Source organism: Marmota marmota, unplaced genomic scaffold, assembly GCF_001458135.2.
Source record: "Marmota marmota marmota unplaced genomic scaffold, marMar, whole genome shotgun sequence".
Lineage (NCBI taxonomy): Eukaryota > Metazoa > Chordata > Mammalia > Rodentia > Sciuridae > Marmota > Marmota marmota.
The window spans coordinates 35,001,560-35,021,865 of record NW_025999982.1 but is presented as its reverse complement, the minus strand read 5'-3'; the positions used below and the strand labels follow the sequence as shown (position 1 = coordinate 35,021,865).

Below are 20,306 nucleotides of genomic sequence, written 5' to 3'. Positions count from 1 at the left end.
ACCATTGAGCCTCATCTCCAGCCTTTTTTGTATTTTATTTTGAGACAGGGTCTCACTAAGTTGCTTAGGGCCTTGCTAAATTGCTGAGGGTTGCTTTGAACTTGAGATCCTCCTGCCTCAACCTCCCAAGTGGCTGGGATTATATGTGTACACCCACGCCCAGCTCTTGCCAATCTTTTATTTATTTATTTATTTATTTATTTTTAAATTATACAAGAACATTAGAGTTTCATGTATTTCTTTTTTTTTTTTTTTAAGAGAGAGTGGAGAGAGAGAGAGAGAGAGAATTTTTCTTTTAATATTTATTTTTTACTTTTTCAGCGGACACAACATCTTTGTTTGTATGTGGTGCTGAGGATCGAACCCGGGCCGCTCGCATGCCAGGCAAGCGCGCTACCGCTTGAGCCACATCCCCAGCCCCAATCTTTTATTTTTTTTATGTGGTGCTGAGAATTGAACCCAGGGTCTTATGCATGCAAGGCAAGCACTCTACCAACTGAGCTATTTCCCCGGCCCTTGCCAGTTCTTTTTACTTTAAATCTTAATTTTGAGACAAGTTTTTCCCTAAAATGCTCAGGTAGGCCTTAAATTTGCAATTCTCCTGTCTCAGTTTCCAAAGTTGCTGGAATTAAAAATGTTTGCCATCACACCAAGAAAACCGTGATTTTGTTCAGGAATCTATTCCTATCAAGTTCTGAAAAGCTCCAGTAGCCAGATTAAGAAAAGTAAAATAAACTGGTGAAATTAATTTAGTAAAATGTATTTATTTAACCCAAAATATCCAAAACAGATGTGGGGAAGATAGCACAGTGGTAAAACACTTGCCTGGCATTCTTAACACCTTGGGTTTGATCCCCAGAAGTGTAAAAAAGAAGAAAAAAGAGAGAGAGAGAAGCATAGTATATCGAAAACATCATTTAAACATGTAATCAGGCTGGGCACAAAGGTGCACACCTGTAATCACAACTACTCAGGAAGCTGAAGCAGGAGGATCGAAAATTCAAGACTAGCCTTGGCAACTTAGTGAGGCCCTAATCAATTTAGGGAGATACTATCTCAAAATAAAAATGTAAAAATGGCTAGGAATATAGCTCAGCTGTAAAGTGCCCCTGGGTTCAACATCTTGTACTCCCCAAAACAAAACAAAATCTATGTATAATAAATATAAAAAACATTAGAGGCTTTACTTACGTGTATGTGTGTATAAAATTATTTTACATCTGAAATGTATTTTACACTTACAACATATATTATTTCAGACCAGCCACAGTTCAGGAGCTCAATTGCCACCAATGTCTAGTAACTGGCATACTGGACAGGGCAGGTTTGAGCCCATCAGCACAACATTCCCATGGTAGCCGTTATGGGTCCAGTAGTATGGTTGGCTGGAGACCTAAATTGGGCCAGTCAGACCAAAGCACCTGACTTATTGTCCCTGTTTTGGAGAGGTTTCCACCTGTTGGTAGAGACCAAGGGAGCCTGTAGCTCTGATTGTCATTGGCAGTCTTAGTGAAAATTATCTTGAAACCATGAGGAAATCAGACAGGACTAGCATTAGGATGATGCCAACTCTCAGGATAGAAGGAGTAGGAGGACAAAAGGACCCCTGCTTCCTTTTTGGGAGGCGAGGGTACTCGGCCACTGAGCCATATCCCCAGCCCTATTTTGTATTTCATTTATAGACAGGGTCTCACTCACTGAGTTGTTTATCGCCTCAATTTTGCTGAGACTGGCTTTGAACTCGCAATCCTCCTGCCTCAGCCTCCCAGGCTTCTGGGATTACAGGTGTGCGTCATTGTGCCTGCTTCTTTATTAACATCGCTGATCATATAGGGCCTGCAGCTCACTCTACTTCTGGTTAGAAAAAAATATATTTTCCTTTCCTTTAAACCAGACTGAGTGTTTTCAGAGCATCAAGTGAGAGCTAACTCTTAAATCTAGATCTACAATCTCCTATGCCCAGGTTCCTCCACCAGCATTCCTCACAAGAAAGATATTTAGCTAATTCCTTTTTTTTTAATATTTATTTTTTAGTTGTACACAATACCTTTATTTTGTTTAGTTGTTTTTTTATGTGGTGCTGAGGATCAAACCCAGGGCCTCGCACGTGCTAGGCGAGTGCTCTACCGCTGAGCCATAACCCCAGCCCTAGCTAATTCTTCTGGATCCCTCTTAGGATCTTTCTGTGGCTCAGTGGTGTTAATTGCCAGTGAATTAGAAGTAAAGATCCCTTATTCACCAGGTGCACCAGCATAGCTGCAGATGTCATCTTGGAGCACAGGAGGGCCAGAAGTCCCTTCCCCAGCAGGTGCTATTGCAATGTGCTCTCAAGGTAGCCAGAGCTTGCACAATCTCCCAGAGCAGACATTTGTCACATCCCTAAAATACCTCTCCTAGATTGGACTGACCCTGGGGCTGGCCCAAAGCTGAACAAGCAGGAGCCCTTTGCCAGGAGACAGCCCATAAAGTCACATTTTCTGCTGTTGATAGGACAGTGTTTTCTGGCAGGGGCCTAGACCTACTGCTTGTATGAGTCATTTGAAAGAAAAGCCAGAAAGTCTGATGACAGAATTGACAAACACAGGGCCATAGTTAAAGAGAAGCAGCAATAAGAAAATGGACTAAAGAAATGCCACTATGTGAGTGATAGAAAAATGCTCCTAAGGGCTGGGGTTGTGGCTCAGTGGTAGAGTGATCGCCTAGCCCTGGGTTCAAGCCTCAGCCCTACATAAAAATAAATAAAATAAAGGTATTGTGTCCATCTACAATTAAAACAATTTTATTAAAAAAAAAGAAAAAAGAAACATGCTTATAAGTTCAATTCAGCACGTGTTACTTAGAAGCAGCTACAGTGCCTGTACAAACCTGCTCTAAGGCAAACATACTTTATGGTTCACTTAAAATGTACAGGTCTTATAGCTCCAAAACTAGAAGGGAAGGCAGAGCCACAATTAACAAAGACACTCTTCCAATCTGTCTCAGAGAATACACCATGCACCAGTCAGTCAAAAGTAGTAATGTGGAGGTCTAGGGAGGTCACCCCAGTGATAGAATACTTGCTAGCATGTGTGGGTCCTGGGTTCAATCCCCAGTGCTAAAAAAAAAAAAAAAAAAAAAGACTACGTGGTATAGTGAAAATCTATGTGGCTTCTAGCCAAAGATCTGTCACTCAGTGCTGGTACAGTGGGCAAGTCACAGGCCTCCTTAAGGCTCTGTTTTCTAGTCTTTAAAATACCTTCTTAATATTCCTCAGCTTTGGAAGGGTGATTTTCTACAATGTAAAATTCTTTATAAGCCATTAAATTCTGTAAGTGTTTAACATTGTGATTTTTTTTTGGGGGGGCGGATATTGGGGATTAAACCCAGGGGTGCTTAACCACTGAGCCACATCCTCAGCCCTTTTTTGTATTTTATTTAGACATAGGGTCTCACCGAGTTGCTTAGGGCCTCTATAAATTGCTGAGATTGGTTTTGAACTCGTGATCCCCCTGCCTCAGCCTCCTGAGACCCTGGGATTACATGCACCACCATGCCTGGGTTATGACTTCTTTTTATAAGGAAAAAAGTGCTCATGGGTTTGTTTCTTTTTATTTACTTTCTTTCCTTTCCTTTCTTTTTCTTTTCTTTTCTTTTTTTTTTTTTTTTTTGAGGAGATCTTGCTGTATTGCCCAAGGAGTAGTTGCGACTGTAGGAAAAGGCACTACCATACCTAGCTTGCTCTCAACTTTGAGGGCTCAATTTTAAAAAAAGAAAAATTACTATCTGTTAAATCTAGAGGCTAGTTATATTGGTAACATATTAGTTGCTGTACTTTTAAATGTTTGAAATATTCTACTGGGCTTTGTGGCAGACACCTGTAATTCCCACAATTTGAGAGGCTGAGACAAGAGGATTGCAAGTTCAAAGCCAGCCTCAGCAATTTAGTGAGGCCCTAAGTGACTTAGCGAGACCCTGTCTCAAAATGAAAAATAAAAAGGGATGTGGATGTAACTCAGTGTTTAAGTACCCCTGGGTTCAATCTCCAGTACCCCCCCCAAAAAAAAAAAGACTGCATCTCCTGTCTTTTTTGAGGGGAAGGGGCAGGAGGGGAAGGATTGAACTTTGAACTCAGGGGCACTTGACCACTGAGCCACATCCCCAGGCCTATTTTGTATTTTATTTAGTGATGGGGTCTCACTGAGTTGCTTAGTGCCTTGCTATTGCTGAGGCTGGCTTCAAACTTGTGATCCTCCTGCCTCAGCCTCCCAAACTGCTGGGATTACAAGTGTGAACCACCGAGCCTAGCTCCTTTTCTCTTTTGTACTAAACACAAATGCATCTGAATGTTGTAAGGAAATCTGCCTAAAAAGAATCTGAGCGCTGGAGATGTAGCTCAGTGGTAGAGCGCTTGCCTAGCATGTGTGAGGCAATGAATTCGATCTTCAGCATCACATAAAAATAAACAAATAAAAGGTATTGTGTCCATCTTCAACTAAAAATATTTTACAAAAAAAGAAGAATCTAAGCCTGTCTCAGTGGCACGTATCTGTAATCCCAGTAACTCAGGAGACTGAGGCAGGAGGATTCAAAGTTCAAAACCAGCCTTAGGTATTTAACTAGGACTTAAGAATTTAGCAAGACCCTGTCTCAAAAATAGAATAACAACAACAACAATGTAATAATAAGGGCTGGGGATGTGGTTCAGTGGTTAAGTACCCCTCAGTCAATCCCTGATACCAAAAAAAAAAAAAAAAAAAAAAGGGATGGGGATGGAAATGTAGCTCAGCAGTAAAGCACCCCTGGGTTCACTCAATAGTATGAAAAAAAGATTTTTTTGGTAGCTACATATCAGAGAATAACTGTATGACTGTGCTTAAGATAAACTTAATTTATACTAAAATTGTAAAAGGAAAGGAAATTTTGATGAGAACATCCCTCTTTCTATAGACAGTCAAGACTAAAAGTATAAATTTGAAATGAGAAATTTTAACATTGATAATCTGGGCTGGGCTGAGGTTGTGGCTCAGCGGTAGAATGCACACCTAGCACGTGCAGGGCCGTGGGTTTGATCCTCAGCACCACATAAAAATAATAAATAAATAAAATAAAGATATTGTGTTGAACTACAACTAAAAAATAAATATTAAAAAAAATAACATTGATAAGCTAACTAATCAGTCCCAAATCAGGTAAAAGTGGTTCATGTCAGTAATCCCAGCAATCTGGGAGGCTGAGGAAGGAGAATGACAGGTTCAAATCCAGCCTAGGTAACTTAGCATGACCCTGTCTTATAATAATAAAAAGAGCTTAAGATGTAGTCTATTTGTAGAGTGCACCCAAAAGAAAGTTGTACAAACTTGGAGAAAATTTATATTGTTTGGTCTAATGGGAACAATCTCCTTCTGATGAGTCTTAACCTTTTTCCTATGACAGTGATAATATTCAAACAATATGACTGTTTTTAAGGTTAATAAACTTTAAGGTTAAAATTAATATACTAAAACCCCCAGTTATTTGTGTCATACTTTCTGAAATTTTCCTATTGCATATTTAACCAATATATTTTGAATGATATTATCCAGGGCGAAAGCAGGTATATCTAGTTTTGTGGGCAATTGCTTTACTTGATGTCCTTGCTTACCTTTCCAGTTCCATCTGCTGCCACTCCTTGGCCACAGGCAGCCATGAGCAAGTCAGTTGCTTTCTTACCTCCTTGTCTTTATACACATTGTTTCCTCGATCTAGATTAGAGTCTCCCTACTGGGGTCCCTACCCAAAACCCAGGTCCATTATCATCTCCTCCGGGTAATTTTTTGGGGCTCCATCAGTCGGGTATTTTGTATATACCTGCCTGTCACTCCTTATAGCTTTGTAGGAATTATCTGCTTTCACATTTGTGTCCTCTAGAACCCTGAGAGCCCTAATGATCTGACACTATAATCTACTTAATCTACTCATCTTTGTTCTTTGTTTTTTTTTTTTTTTTTTTTTGGAACTCAGGGGCTCTTAACCAGTAAGCCACATCCCTAATCCTTTTTAATTTTGATTTTGAGACAGGGTCTCACTAAATACTTAGGGCCTCACTAAGTTGTGAGGGTGGCCTTGAACTTGTGATCTTCTTGCCTCAGCCTCTGGAGCAGCTGGGATTACAGTCCTGTACCACCATGCCTGGCCCATCTTTGTACTTCTAATGTCACCCCAAGTATGGTGCCAGACATTGAATTAATGTTTAGTAGACAAGTGACTGAGAATGAACAGATAAATGAGTGAATAAATGCATGTTGGCACAACAAAGCTGTACTTAAAATAATTTAATCTTTGTGTGCCATTAGGGAACATACAGAAATGGAGAAGCACGATAAACATACCCAAAGAGGAAGCACTTAATAAGTATGCATTTAGATAAACAGAGAGACTCCTGATTATGTGTGCCGAACACAACTGAGCTTCCACAATGGGTTCTTGGTTCATCTGAGTCCCTACAGCTGTGTGCCTCTGCAGTCTGGAGCAATCTCAGTGCAGAGGTAATAATTTTTCCAACGATGTAGGATATTCCTGGTTGAAAGTATACTTACTCATCATGACTTGCCCTAATCCTGCTGTTCCGTTCCCAAACTGCTGTATTACCACAATTTTTCCAGATGCTGTGGCCAGTGTGTACATTCACGTGAGGGGAAAATGGCAACACCAAGGGAGTCAGAAAAAAAAAGTAAGTTATGTAGTAAAGAAGCACCAACAAGATTGGCTGCCCTGGAACTCTGGGGGCCCATAGGGTTTGACCATCTTTCCAAAGAGAGGCCAACTTGGAGAGCATCCATTTTATAAACATGAATTCTTTGAAACTATCCTATAGTCTATGTAGTGGTATTTGATTTTTTTTCCCCCTTCCAGGTGCTAGGGATTGAACCCTGGGCATTGTGCATGCTAGGTGAGTGCTCTACCAGCCCCTGTAGTGGTGTTCTTGATTTAGAAAGACATTATTATATCAAAAAGCATACTTGGTCAACTATTACAACTATGCACATAAACTAACTTGGATATTCATAACACAGGGCAAAATGACTGGGGAAAACAACACTTCTGAACTGGTTTTGTAGCTGACAGGATGAGGCTTGGAAGTATGCTGAAGTAGTCCTGGGGCTCCTCCATGATGGTAACAAGTCACTGGTTCATTTTTCTTTTTGTGGTACTGGGGTTGAACCCAGGGCTACTCTACCACTGAACTACATCCTCAGACCTTTTTATTTTATTTTAAAATGCAAAGTATTGATTCTGGGTGGGACTTAATAATTCACAAATTCTGTGATGGGATTCTGTTTTAACCTGGACTCCAGGAAATGTGAATGAATCCTGAAGTGTGACAAACACTATTCTAAAGTATCAGGGGCTCTTGCAGTAGCTCTAGGGTGAAAACCTTGAATCCATTGTTTCTCATTCTGACTTGCATGGTATATGAAATTGAGCATCCCCAATGGTTTGTTGAATCCATGGCCATGCCAAGAGCTAACTTTATTTATATCTCAATTTAATAATCCTTGGCAATCTAAATCCAAATCCTTGGTTGCCAGTCTATTCCCTCAGCCACCTTTGCTCAGCTTCCCTCACTTACTCTTTTTTTTTTTTTTTTTTGGAAGGGTAAGAGGGTACCAGGGATTGAACTCTGAACCACATCCTCAGCCCTATTTTGTATTTTGTTTAGAGACAGCATCTCACTGAGTTCCTTAGTGCCTCACTTCTGCTGAAGCTGGCTTTGAACTCACAATCCTCCTGTCTCAACCTCCGGAGCCGATGGGATTACAGGCATGTGTCACTGTCCTGGCCCCTCATTTACTCTTCTTCAAAATGTACAGTCATACCACCCCAGCATTTTCTAGAAAATATACACAACAGGCCAAGTGGACACAAACTGAAGTATGGATACTTTGTACCCAGCTCTTTTGCACAACCAATTTGCCATGAAACTGGCTGAGCAAAGGAAAATTGACTCTGTCTGTGGGCTGAGAACATGCCAGGGACATGCTGAAAACACAGCAGCAAGCTTCCTTTTGTTGCTAAAAGCTTGGTCCTTGTCCCTGATGCCAATCAATAATGAGGACAAGGTTTTGAGAAAAAAGGAAAAAGAGACGATTTTTTTGCTTTGCTAGCAAAGGAGAAACACAGGGGACACCTGTCCTAAAGGCTGTGATTCTGTCCATCAGCAGGAACAAGGGACTTTTAAAGAGGTGATTCAAAGGCTACATTCCACAGGTTTTCTGTCTGGAGTTATAATTCACTTGTTAATTTGGGAGAGAGTCATTTCTGAGATCTTCTGATACCCTCCCGAAAGTCTGGATTACTTCATTCCTATGGTGGGTGTGAACTCAAGGACAAGATAAATCTGCCTAACATGGGGGGAAAAAAGGTAATCCCATTTCCCTGAGATTAGGGAGGGGAGAGATTAGGGAGGAGCAAGTCCATTTTAACAATAAATTGGAGTGAGTTGGAGGAAGGCTCTAGAAAAAGAACGGCAGCCTCTCTAGCAGCAGCAGCAGCAGCAGTAGCAGCAGCAGTAGCAGCAGTAGCAGCAGCGCGGGTCCTGTGTGGAGGTGCTCTTCAGCAGCAGTTCTCACTACAGCGCCAGGACGAGTCCGGTTGGTGTTTGTCTGCAGAGATCTCTCTTATCTCACTTGCCTGCGGGAAATCGGGCTGAAGCGACTGAGTCCGCCATGGAGAGAGAAAAGGTACACTTCCGTAAACTCTTTATTGGTGGCTTAAGTTTTAAAACCACAGAAGAAAGTTTAAGAAACTACTACCAGCAATGGGGAAAAGTTACAGATTGTGTGGTTGTGAGGGATCCTGCAAGCAAAAGATCAAGAGGATTTGGTTTTGTAACTTTCTCATCCAAGGCTGAGGTTGATGCTGCCATCGCTGCAAGACCTCATTCAATTGATGGGAGAGTGGTTGAGCCAAAACGAGCTGTAGCAAGAGAGGAATCTGGAAAACCAGGGGCCTGTGTGACTGTGAAGAAGCTGTTTGTTGGCGGAATTAAAGAAGATACCGAGGAACACCACCTTAGAGATTACTTTAAAGAATATGGAAAAATTGACACCATTGAGATAATTACCGATAGGCAGTCTGGAAAGAAGAGAGGCTTTGGTTTTGTGACTTTTGATGACCCTGATCCTGTGGACAAAATTGTATTGCAAAAATACCACACCATCAATGGTCATAACGCAGAAGTAAGAAAGGCTTTGTCTAGACAAGAAATGCAAAAAGTCCAAAGTTCCAGGAGTGGAAGAGGAGGCAACTTTAGAGGAAGATCTGATGGATATGGAAGCGGACGTGGATTTGGGGATGGCTCTAATGGGTCTGGAGGAGGACCTGGACGTGGCAATTTTGGAGGTAGCCCTGGTTATGGAGGAGGAAGAGGAGGCTATGGTGGTAGAGGATCTGGATATGGAAAACGGGGTGGGGGCTATGGAGGTGGTTATGACAACTCTGGAGGAGGAAATTATGGAAGTGGAAGTCATAATGATTTTGGAAATTGTAACCAGCAACCTTCTAAATATAGTCTATTGAAGAGTGGAAACTTGGGTAGCAGGACCCCGTGGTAGAGGAAATTAAGGTCCTGGAGGAAGTGAGGGTTCTGGTGGGAGGAGCTGATACTGAGCTTCATCCTATTTGCCTTGAGCTTCATTGTATAAATAGGAGAGGATGAGAGCTCAAAGGTAACTGAACAGCTTCAGGTTATCGAAATAATAACAATGTTAAGGAAACTCTTATCTCAGTCATGCATAAATATGCAATGATATGGCAGAAGACACCAGAGCAGATGGCAGAGAGCCATTTTGGGAATGGATTAGATTATTTAATAACATTACCTTACTGTGGGGGAAGGATTGTAGAAAATAAAAATAATAAAAGCCTTTGAGACAGTTACTTAGCTTTTTAATTGTTGTTACTTTCTAGCGGTTCTTTGTAAGTGTAGAAGCATTCCTTCTTTGATAATGTTAAATTTGTAAGTTTCAAGTGACATGTGAAAACTTTAAGATTTTTCTCAAAGTTTTGAAAAGCTACTAGCCAGGATCATGATGTAATAAGACATAACGTTTTCCTTTAAAAAAATAAGTGCATGTGTAGAGTTAAGAAGCTGTTGTACATTTATGACTTAATAAAATCTAAAGAAAAAATAAAAATAAGTTGCACGTGTGTTGGTGGTTGCTGGGGTTGTGGCTCAGAGGTAGAGTGATCACCTAGCATGAGGCACTAGTTTGATCCTCAAAATACCACAAAAAAAATAAAGGTATTGTGTCCACCTATAACTAAAAAATAAATTTTAAAAATAAAGTTGCAGTGGCCGAGCAGCAAGGGCTGTAGTTGATCACTATTACAGTACCAGTAAATAAACAAATAAATAAAATTGCTGTTTGCTCCATGTATATGACATGTTAAAAATATTCTTCACTGAGGCTGGATTTGTGGCTCTGCGGTAAAGTACTCGCCTAGCATGTGTGAGGCACCTAGTTCCATCCTCAGCACCACATAAAAATAAAATAGAGGTATTTTGCCTATCTACATCTAAAAAGATATTTTTAAAATATTTTTCATGCCAGGCATGTTGGTGCTTGCCTGTAATTCCAGCAGCTCAGCAGGATGAGGCAGGAGACTGAAGTTAAAGCTGAGACTAGCCTAGCAATCTGGGGAGGCCCTAAGCGACTTATTGAGACATAAAAAAAAAAAAAAAAAATGGGGCTGGGGATGTGGCTCAAGTGGTAGTGCGCTTGCCTGGGTATCCACCGATATCCCACTCTCTCTCTCTTAAAAAAAAAAAAAAAGAAAAACTCAGTAGTAAAGCACCCATGGGTCCAATGTTATTATTTACCAAAATGATAATGATATGATAATAAAATATAAGAGAAAAAGAAATTCAGTGAGGTCTACAATTACCAGAGACTCAGGGCAGGAAGCTGCATTAAAACAGATGGTTATTTCCGAGACCCTACAAGACCAATTCCCATGGAGGACTTGGCATGTGTATGACATTATATTTCTTTATTTCTTTCTTTCTCCCTCTTCTCCCCTGCCTTTCTTTTACAGTGCTGGGTATTGAAGCCGAGGCCTTACACATGCCAAGCACTGTACCTCTGAGGTAAGCTATCTTTCCCAGCATTTTTTTGTTTGTTTGTTTTTAATTTTTAAATTTGAGACAGGGGTCTCACTAAGTTGTTGAGGATCTAGCCAAATTGCTAAGACTGACCTTAAATTTGTGATCCTCCTGTCTCAACCAGGATTACAGGTCTGTGCCAATGCACTCTCTTTTCTTTTGAGATTGTGTCTTGCTAAATTACCCAGTCTGGTCTCAAATTTGAAATTGCTATACTCCACTCTCAGGCTTAAGTATCTGGGTAACAACAGGTGTGTGTCACAGCACCTGGCTTCAGTTATTTTCCTTGTATAGGGGGATAGTACCATGGGGAAATAACTGATTAATTACCCTCAGGTTACTTCTCTTGTGGAAGGATTAAAGCACATGGAACTTCATTATCATGCCAATTGAAATTGGCTGATTTGGAGTTTGGCTGTTTATCCCTTTAATCCTGACTTCTGTGAAGGTCAGATAAACAGCTCAGTTTCAGTTTGGTGACCTGGAACTGTAGTGTGAGAGACTCCATTTTGATTTTTAGTCTGGTCTACAAAGGAGCTTAGTCCAAAACAATGATCTCCTGTAATATTTGTCCTAACAGAGCACTACTCTCCCTCAAGGTGTACCAAAACCACAAAGATAAGCATGGTTGTTGCCCTCATTCCAGCTGAACCATCCTTTCAAACTTACTTCCCACAAATACCTATAAAATTCTTTCCACCAGCCAAATGGTCTGGACTTGCATTTTCCTGCCCTCCTACTGGGGTTCAAACCAGACCCTCCCCTTGGAGGTTTCTTACTCTCTTCCTGGTATAGGCAGATCCTATACGTCCTTTAAAATCTGACCCAAACCAGCATTACTTTTCCCAAAAATGCTGCGATACCTGCCATGTGTTTCAAAAATAATTTAGTTGAAAGGCGGGAGTAGTAGGATGAAATAAGACCTCCAAGAGTTAATAATAGATGCATTTTGGTGGGTGGTATATGGAGAAGAGAAGATCAGGGAAGAAATATTTTCTCATTACTTCTACTTTCATGTGTTTGAACTTTTCCTTATTAAAAAGTAAAGTTAAAAGTACATGTGCTGGACTGGGGCTGTAGCTCAGTGGCAGAGTGCTTGCCTAGAATGTGTGAGGCACTGGGTTCAACACTTAGCACCATATAAAAATAAACAAATAAAATAAAGGCATTCTGTTCATCTACAATTAAAAAAAAAAAAGTACATGTGCCACCCGAAGTGGTGGTGCACACCTGTAATCCCAGTGGCTTGGGAGGCTGAGGCAAAAGGACCAAGATTTCAAAGCCAGACTTAGCAATTTAGCAAGGCCCTAAACAACTCAGTGAGACCCTTTCTCTAAGTAAAATAGAAAAAGGGATGGGGATGTGGCTCAGAGGGCAAATGCTCCTGCATTCAACCCTGGTACCAAAAAAAAAAAAAAAAAGTGACTGTGCCTAAATAAATATAATATTAAATATATATATATATTTTTTTTTAGTTTTCGGCGGACACAACATCTTTGTATGTATGTGGTGCTGAGAATCGAACCTGGGCCGCACACATGCCAGGCAAGCGCGCTACCCGCTACCGCTTGAGCCACATCCCCAGCCCATTAAATATTTTTAAATAAAAAATAGTTGATGGGGGTTGGGGTTGTGGCTCAGCGGTAGAGCACTCACCTAGCATGTGCGAGGCGCTGGGTCCGGCCCTCAATACCACATAAAAATAAATAAAATAAATGTATTGTGTCCAACTACAACTACAAAAATTAAAAAAAAAATAGTTGATGATGAGATACATAGTACATTGTCCAATGTATATGAAAATCTTTATACCCTAAAATAATAATGCAAAGTTAATGTTTAAATAAAGAATTTATATCAGTGATTTTAAAAATTTAAGAGATATTATATACATATATAAATGCATATTACAGTTAACAACATTATATGTAAATATATAAAAATGTATGTGTGTGCACTTACCAGCATTTCAAGAATTTTAAGTTAGAATCACTGTTTCATTCCCTGTGCTTGCTCAAAATGTTGTTTTGTTATTTACTATTTCACATACTATCTTCTCTTTAATCCAGACCCATTTTGTCCTGTTACACACACACACACACACATATATAAATGTACATCTTTGAAGTCTAGCACATTCTTTAGTTAGATGAATGTAAAATCATCCTTAAAAATATAGTTTGCAGGCTGGGGCTGGGGCTCAGTGGTAGCATGTGTGAGGCTCTTCATTCCATCCTCAGCACCACATAAAAATAAAGGCATTGTGTCTATCTACAACTAAAACATATATATATATAGTTTGCTAGCCGGACACGGTGGCGCACACCTGTAATCCTAGTGGCTGAGAGGCTGAAACAGTAGGATTGTTAATTCAAAGCCAGCTTCAGCGAAGTCCGGGCGCTAAGCAACTCAGTGAGACCCTGTCTCTAAATACAAAATAGGGCTGGGGATGTGGCTCAGTGGTCGAGTGCCCCTAAATTCAATCCCTAGTACCCCAAAAAAAAGTAAAAAAAAAAATTATATATATAGTTTGCTGTCGGATATGGAGGCACAAGCCTGTAATCCCAGTAATCCCAGAGGCTGAGACAAGAGGATCGCAAATTCGAGACTAGCCTCAACAATTTAGTGACACTCTGTCTCAAAATAAAAAGTAAAAAAGGGCTGGGGATATAGCCCAGTGGTAAGTACCCTTGGGTTCAATTTCCAGAACCAAAACAAAAACACTTTACTATAGCAGTGCTTCAGGCTAGGTTCTGGCAGAATGGAAGCTATTGCCTGTTACAGAGATGAGAATATTGAGTATTGTCTAATTTGAGTATCTTTCTGCTAATTCAAGAAGCCATGGCAGTCAGGCATGGTGACACAAGCCTATAATCTCAGTGGCTCAGGAGGTTGAGGCAGAAAGATTGCAAGTTCAAGGCCAGTCCCTAAGCAATTTAGTGAGGGACTTTTCAATGGCCCAAGCAACTTGGTGAGACCCTGTCTCAAAATGAAAAGGTTTGGGATGTGACTCAAATGGTTAAGAACCCACAGGTTCAATCTCCTGTACAAAAAAAAAAAAAAAAATGCCATAGCAAAACACACTTTAATCATAAGAAATGCAATTGGGAGGTGAGGATGTAGCTCTCTGGTAGAGAGTAGTATAAGGCCTGCTCAAGACCCTGAGTTAGAGCCCGTAGTGGGGGTGGGGGAATGCAGATTTGTATGTTAATTTGCACTAAATATGCAGGAATCTCAGAGGCCTAGAGGCGAGAATGTGTTGCTGTCTGACACCCAGTGGCAGACATTCTTTTAATGTCTTTGGACCTTGTCCCTTCTACCTCTGTCTCCTATTTTTGTTTTTTTAATTTGTAGTTGTAGATGGACAGAATGCCTTTATTTTATTTATTTTTTATGGTGCTAAGGATAGAACCCAGTGCCTAGGCAAGCGCTCTGCCACTAAGCTACAGCCCTAGCCCTCTGTCTCTTATTCTTTTTTATTTTTTAACTTTTTTTTTTTAAGAGAGAGAGAGAGAATTTTAATATTTATTTATTTTTTTAGTTCTCGGCGGACACAACATCTTTGTATGTGGTGCTGAGGATCGAACCCGGGGCCGCACGCATGCCAGGCGAGCGCGCTACCGCTTGAGCCACATCCCCAGCCCCTTAAACTGCCTAGTTTCCTAGTTGCTAGTCTTGCTTTTCTCCAAACCCTTCAACTAAAACAGCACAGTACTTTAGCAGTGCTTCTTATACCGAAGTGTGCATACAAATCATTTGGAAACTTGCTAAAATTCAGACTTGAATTCAGCAGGTCTGGGATGGGTCTAAGATTTTGCCTTTCTGATAAATTCCCAGAGATTGCCCCTTGTTTCTGGTCCACAAAGGACACTTTGAGTTGCAAAGCTCTGTATAGCAGGAATTAGCAGACTTTTTTTCTATAAAGGGCCAGATAGTAAAAATTTAGACTTGATGGGCCATACTGTCTCTTTCCAATTGAACAATTGTAGTGTTGTAGCATGAAAGTCCACAAATGACATGTAAATGAACGGGCATGACTATGTCTGCATAGACCATTATGGATGAACCTTGAAATGTGAATTTTATAGAATTTTCATGTCAGGAAATTATTCCTTTTTTATCTTTTTTTTTAGCCTTTTTTTTTTTTTTCAATTCCAGGAATCAAATTCAGGGCCTCACACATGCTAGATTAACCACTCTACCAATGAGCTATAACACTGCCCCCCCCCCCCCCTTTTTTTGGTACTGGGGATTGAACCCAGGGGTGCTCTAGAACCAGGTCATTTTTTTCCCTTTACTTTTTATTCTTTTTTTTTTTTTTTTAATGTTCTACTTAGTTGTATATGATGTGGAATGCATTTCAATTTATTGTACACAAATGGAGCACAACAGTTCAATTCTCTGGTTGTACATAATGTAGGGCAATCATACATATATCTAGGGTCATGATGTCCATCTCATTCCACCATCTTTCTTTACTTTAATGTCTGCTACTGTTGTGTCATTGTTAAAAAGTATCCTCCACACCAAGAATATAAAAGCTTTTATCTGGAACTTTATGGTTCTTTCCCTCCCTCTTTCTCTCTTTCTCTTGCAGAACTGGGCATGGAACCCAGGGCCAGGGCCTCACACATGCTAGGCATGTGCTCCGCCACTGAGCTTTTGAGATAGTCTTGCCAAGTTGCCCACACTGGCCTCAAATTTATAATCCTCCTGCTTTAGCCTTCTAAGTAGCTGGGATTACAGGTGTGTGCCACCATTCCCACTAAGTGAATTTTTTTAACATTTGAATTTTTAATCACTAGCAACTCATTCAGGTATGAAAAGTTTTCAATTAGCAATAATTGCGCCTCGGATAAACCTCATTGGCTACGATACTGCCACTGTGCAAAGCTATCATTCAGGTATGAAATATGGTATAGTTTAAGCTCTATTTCTAGATGTCCATCTAGAATCTATTTATTCATGTTTTACACAATACCTTTATTTGTTTATTAAATTATTTATTCATTCTAATTTGATGACAGAATCAGTTCATCTCATGTTACACATATAGAGCACCAGACCATTTTTAATACATTTTTTATTGGATCATTGTAGTTGTTCATAGATGGGATTTGTTGTCACACATTTGTACATATTTGTACATGCAGGCTGGGGATACAGCTCAGTTGGTAGAGTGCTTGCCTTGCATGCACAAGACCCTGGGTTCAATCTCCAGCACCAAAAACAAAAACAAAACTGTATATGCATAAAATATGACATTGTAATTTGATCAAATTCATTCCTTAGCACCCCCACCCTTTTATTTTATGTTGAGATCAGATCTGGCTAGATTGCTGAGGCTGGCCTCAAACATTTAATCCTCCTGATTTAGCCTCCTGAGTTGCTGGGATTACGGAAAGGAACCACCACACCCAGTTTCCCCTACCTTTGAAAATATAGAAACGGACTGGGGGTGTAGTTCAGTGGTGTAGAGTGCTCACCTATTATGTACAATGTCCTGAATTCAATCTTCAGCATTGCAAGAAATAAGCAATCGAATGTATGAGAATCAGAGGGGAAAAAGAAAACCATAGGAAAGTTAAAGAAATGAAGTGATGGGATTAGAATGTGTTTTTGAGACTTTGATTTTTATTTGGCTTTTATTTTCTTTGATTTTTTTTGGTGTCAGGGATTGAACCCAAGGCCTTGAGCATGGAACTACACCCTAGTCCCTGGGTCTTTTTTTGTTTTTGTTTTGTTTGTTGTTGATACCAGGGGTTGAACTCAGGGGCACTCCACAACTGAGCCACATCCCCAGACCTATTTTGTATTTTACTTAGAGACGGGTCTAACTAAGTTGCTTAGCACCTCACTTTTGCTGAAGCTGGCTTTGAACTCATGATCCTCCTATCTCAGGCTTCTGAGCCACTGGGATTATAGGTTTGTGCAACTACGCCTGGCTGTTATTTTTTTATTTTTTGAGACAGTGCCTTGCAGAAGTTGCCAAAGCTCTCTTTGAATTTGTGATCAATCTGTCTCAGCCTCCCAAATTGCTGGAATTACAGACACCACGCCTAAATTTGATTCCTAACTATTTGAAGTTAACTTCTTTTTTTCTTTCCCCCACTTTTTTTTCCTTGTGGTTTTGTTTCTGTTGTTGCTATTTTGTGGTACCAGGGATGGAATCCAAGGCCTCACATGTCAGGTAATCAAGCAAGTGCCCTACCACTGAGTGCTAATCCTAAATTAACTTTTTGTTTACTCTATTTATTTATTTGAGATGGGATCTGGCTAAATTGCCATGCTGATCCCAAACTCCTGGGCTCAAGAGCTCCTCCCACCTCAGTCTCTTCAATGCTGGGATCACAAGTGTGTACCACTGCCACCGCCAACATGCCCAGTTATGTAAGTAAGTCACTTTCAACTTTGCAAAGAAGATTATGGTACTATAATTGTCATACATAAAATTTGACTCTGCCTATTTTAATGGTGGAAATAGGATTAAAAATGGTATGGAAGGAGGATTTGCTCAATGATTTGTATCTTAGAAACTGGGTTTGGAAAGGGAGTTTGAAAGTAGAAGTGAGATTCCTTTGAGAGTGTGTGTGGGAGGGAGTGTGAACTCTCTAGTTTCTATTATAGATATAAGCAGTGGCTATTTGCAGTTTTTTTTTTTTTTTTCCTTGTGGTGCTGGGAATCTAAAAAAATTTTTTAAAAGTGTGAGTAAGAATGCAGCAGCTCAGTGGTAAATCACCCCTGGGTTCAAACCCCAGGACCAGGAGAAAAAAATAATGTTTTTGCCCTAAGGTTTCCTGATCAGACAAAAGCAGGAAAACAGGAGGCCCAAGTGTAGCAGCTGTAGACTAGACCTAGCTCCTTAATTAACCAAGTCAACTGCCTGCTGCATACTTGAGTTTAGAGCTTAAGCCAGTGCACTTCTGTGATTTTTGTTCAGTGAGAAGACAGGAAGCTGCAGGGTGGGGAAAGAGGGTAGAGAAACAACAAAACTGACAATAATAGAGATCAAATTAGTGAAGAAAGAGGGGAGAAAGAGGACCAATCAGCTTCTATCTTTAATAGAGATGAGGTGCTTCATCCCCTTCACCCTGCAGCTCCCCTGGGCAAAGTAAGACAGTTGCTGAGTTCAGTCCTAGACACCCCCAACCCTCTATGACATCCTTTCCCTGAGCCACTCAGAAACTTCATATCTCAAGGGTGGAAGGATTTGAAGACTTTTAATGCCATACTGAGCTACTCATTTCTTATTTGTGCTCAGACCATCCACACCAGCCCTCCTGAGGGTGAATGACCTATCTTTTATGTCTCTGGATTACTAAGGACACTGGGATACATACATTAATTAATATGGCTGAATGGTCATCTACTGCAACACTCACTGGCATGTTCACTAGGTTCTTAAATTTGTTTAACTTCTTTCATGGGAAAGAGTCAGCATATAAATAACTTAATTTTATGAATCTGGTTTTACCTAGGGTTTTGTTTTGTTTTGTTTTTCTTGTATAAATGAAGCAAATAATGAGTTTCCAAATTTACTTGTTTTTGGTTTACCTATGTATCTGTACACTTGGCAAATAAATGTAAATTATTATTCCTATCAGTTTAAACCCCTGATTAAAACTTATTGTTTTCTTCATCTCACTGAAGTCTCACCTGACATTTATTCTCTATGTAAAAGAGTAACCAACACAATTCCAAAGAAAATTTGAGAACAAGTGTAGTCAAAGTCTACCATGAGAAGCTTTATGAACTCCCAACCAGTACTGAGAACTATTTGAGTGTTTGTTTGTCTTTCCAGTACTGGGGATTGAACCCAGGAGCTCTGTAAGACTGAGCTGCATACCCAGTCTTTTTATTTTTTAAAACAAGGTCTCCCTCAATTGCCCAGGCTAGCCTCAAACTTGCAATCCTGCCTGAGCCTTCAAAGCAGCTGGGAATATAGACCTGCACCACTACTCCTGGTTAATGACAAGTATTAATGTAACTGTACCAACATAACCATCTATGGTGATGCAAATGACTAAAACTTTTTGTCTTTCTGAAAAGTCAAGGGACTTCTACTTTTAGTGCTATCTGAAATATTTAAGTGGGATCTTCACAATTCGAAGAAAACTGAGACTGTAGATTTCTAAATAATCCCCATAGCTTAAAAAAATGATAGCTGTGTCTGGACCCATGATTCATTTCCCTATTACCAGACCGGCGACCCGCGTTTTCCGCAGGCGTGAGCAGCCAAGCGCAGCCGAGCGCCTGGCACAGCCATGGCAACCCGCCTTGCTCAGCAGTGCCTTCTCCGGGGACTGCTTTACCTTCTCCCTCTGCGCTCTGTGGACAATTATAGCTCTGTTTCAAGTACACACTAAAAAATTAACAGTCTCCTGAGCAATCAGGGAAATTATTAAGGCCACATGGCCCTGGGACTGAGTCTGGAGTGCAAGGACCCGGATTTCTTTTGCCTTTGCTGTATGCACCGGGATGTTCCTTGCTTAAGGATTTCTTCTCTCATACAAACTTAAGGGTATAAATGATTGTAAGAGTCTTTCAAAAATGCAAAACAAATTCTCTGACTTTCCTGTGGTCTTTTAATAACTGAGAAGTCTGGGCCTGGGGGTGCAGCTCAGTGGTAGAGCACTTGCCCAGTACAGATGAGACTCCAGGTTTTTTTTTTTTTTTGGAAGGAGGCGGCTGAGGACAGGAGGTTCACAAGTTCAAAGCTAGCTTGAGCAATTTAGTGAGGTCCTAAGCAATTTAGACCCAGTGTAAAAAAAAAAAAAAAAAAAAAAGGCATTAAGAGGGTGGCTTCTTTGGGAATATGGAAAGAAGTCATTATCCAAGATCACTTTCTAAATCCTGGAGAAGCTTTCAGCTCTGTATTATTTGCCAGAGGAACAGTGAGAGGGAAGTCTGACCAGCTCAGAGATGAAAAGGATGGCTTTCTCCTTACCCTGTAGGGACGTTTAAAAATAGCAGGGGAGGGGCTGGGGATGTGGCTCAAGCGGTAGCTCGCTCGCCTGGCATGCGTGCGGCCTGGGTTCGATCGTCCGCAGCACATACAAACAAACAAAGATGTTGTGTCCGCCAAGAACTAAAAAATAAATAAATAAATACTAAAGTTTCTCTCTCTCTCTCTCTCTCTCTCTCTCTCTCTCTCTTTAAAAAAAAAAAAAAAAAAAAAAAAAA

The 20,306-nt window shown here is 40.4% G+C and overlaps 2 protein-coding genes and 1 non-coding gene across 3 annotated transcripts in view; 2 read left to right on the top strand and 1 right to left on the bottom strand.

The window, feature by feature from the left end:
- Positions 1-6,665, top strand: part of Slc17a5 (solute carrier family 17 member 5) — a 63,961-nt gene extending 57,296 nt beyond the window's left edge. The window contains exon 11 of the mRNA XM_048805701.1: positions 6,621-6,665. Coding sequence (XP_048661658.1) covers positions 6,621-6,650 — 30 coding nt within the window. The 3' untranslated portion in view covers positions 6,651-6,665. The remainder of the gene's footprint in view (positions 1-6,620) is intronic.
- LOC107144041 (heterogeneous nuclear ribonucleoproteins A2/B1-like) lies at positions 2,970-10,154 on the top strand. Its single transcript, XM_048805707.1, has 2 exons — positions 2,970-2,975; positions 8,582-10,154. Exon 2 carries the CDS (start codon positions 8,685-8,687, stop codon positions 9,570-9,572), a length of 888 nt encoding a protein of 295 aa, XP_048661664.1. The 5' UTR covers positions 2,970-2,975; positions 8,582-8,684; the 3' UTR covers positions 9,573-10,154.
- A 5,726-nt stretch (positions 10,155-15,880) lies between these two features.
- Positions 15,881-16,017, bottom strand: LOC125617555. The gene has a single exon (XR_007348593.1). It is a non-coding gene; the product is annotated as a U4 spliceosomal RNA (small nuclear RNA).
- Positions 16,018-20,306: the final 4,289 nt, after the last annotated feature.

Bases quoted from the DNA above. Each gene is read 5' to 3' on its own strand.
- LOC107144041 (XM_048805707.1), top strand. From the start codon at position 8,685: ATGGAGAGAGAAAAGGTACACTTCCGTAAACTCTTTATTGGTGGCTTA.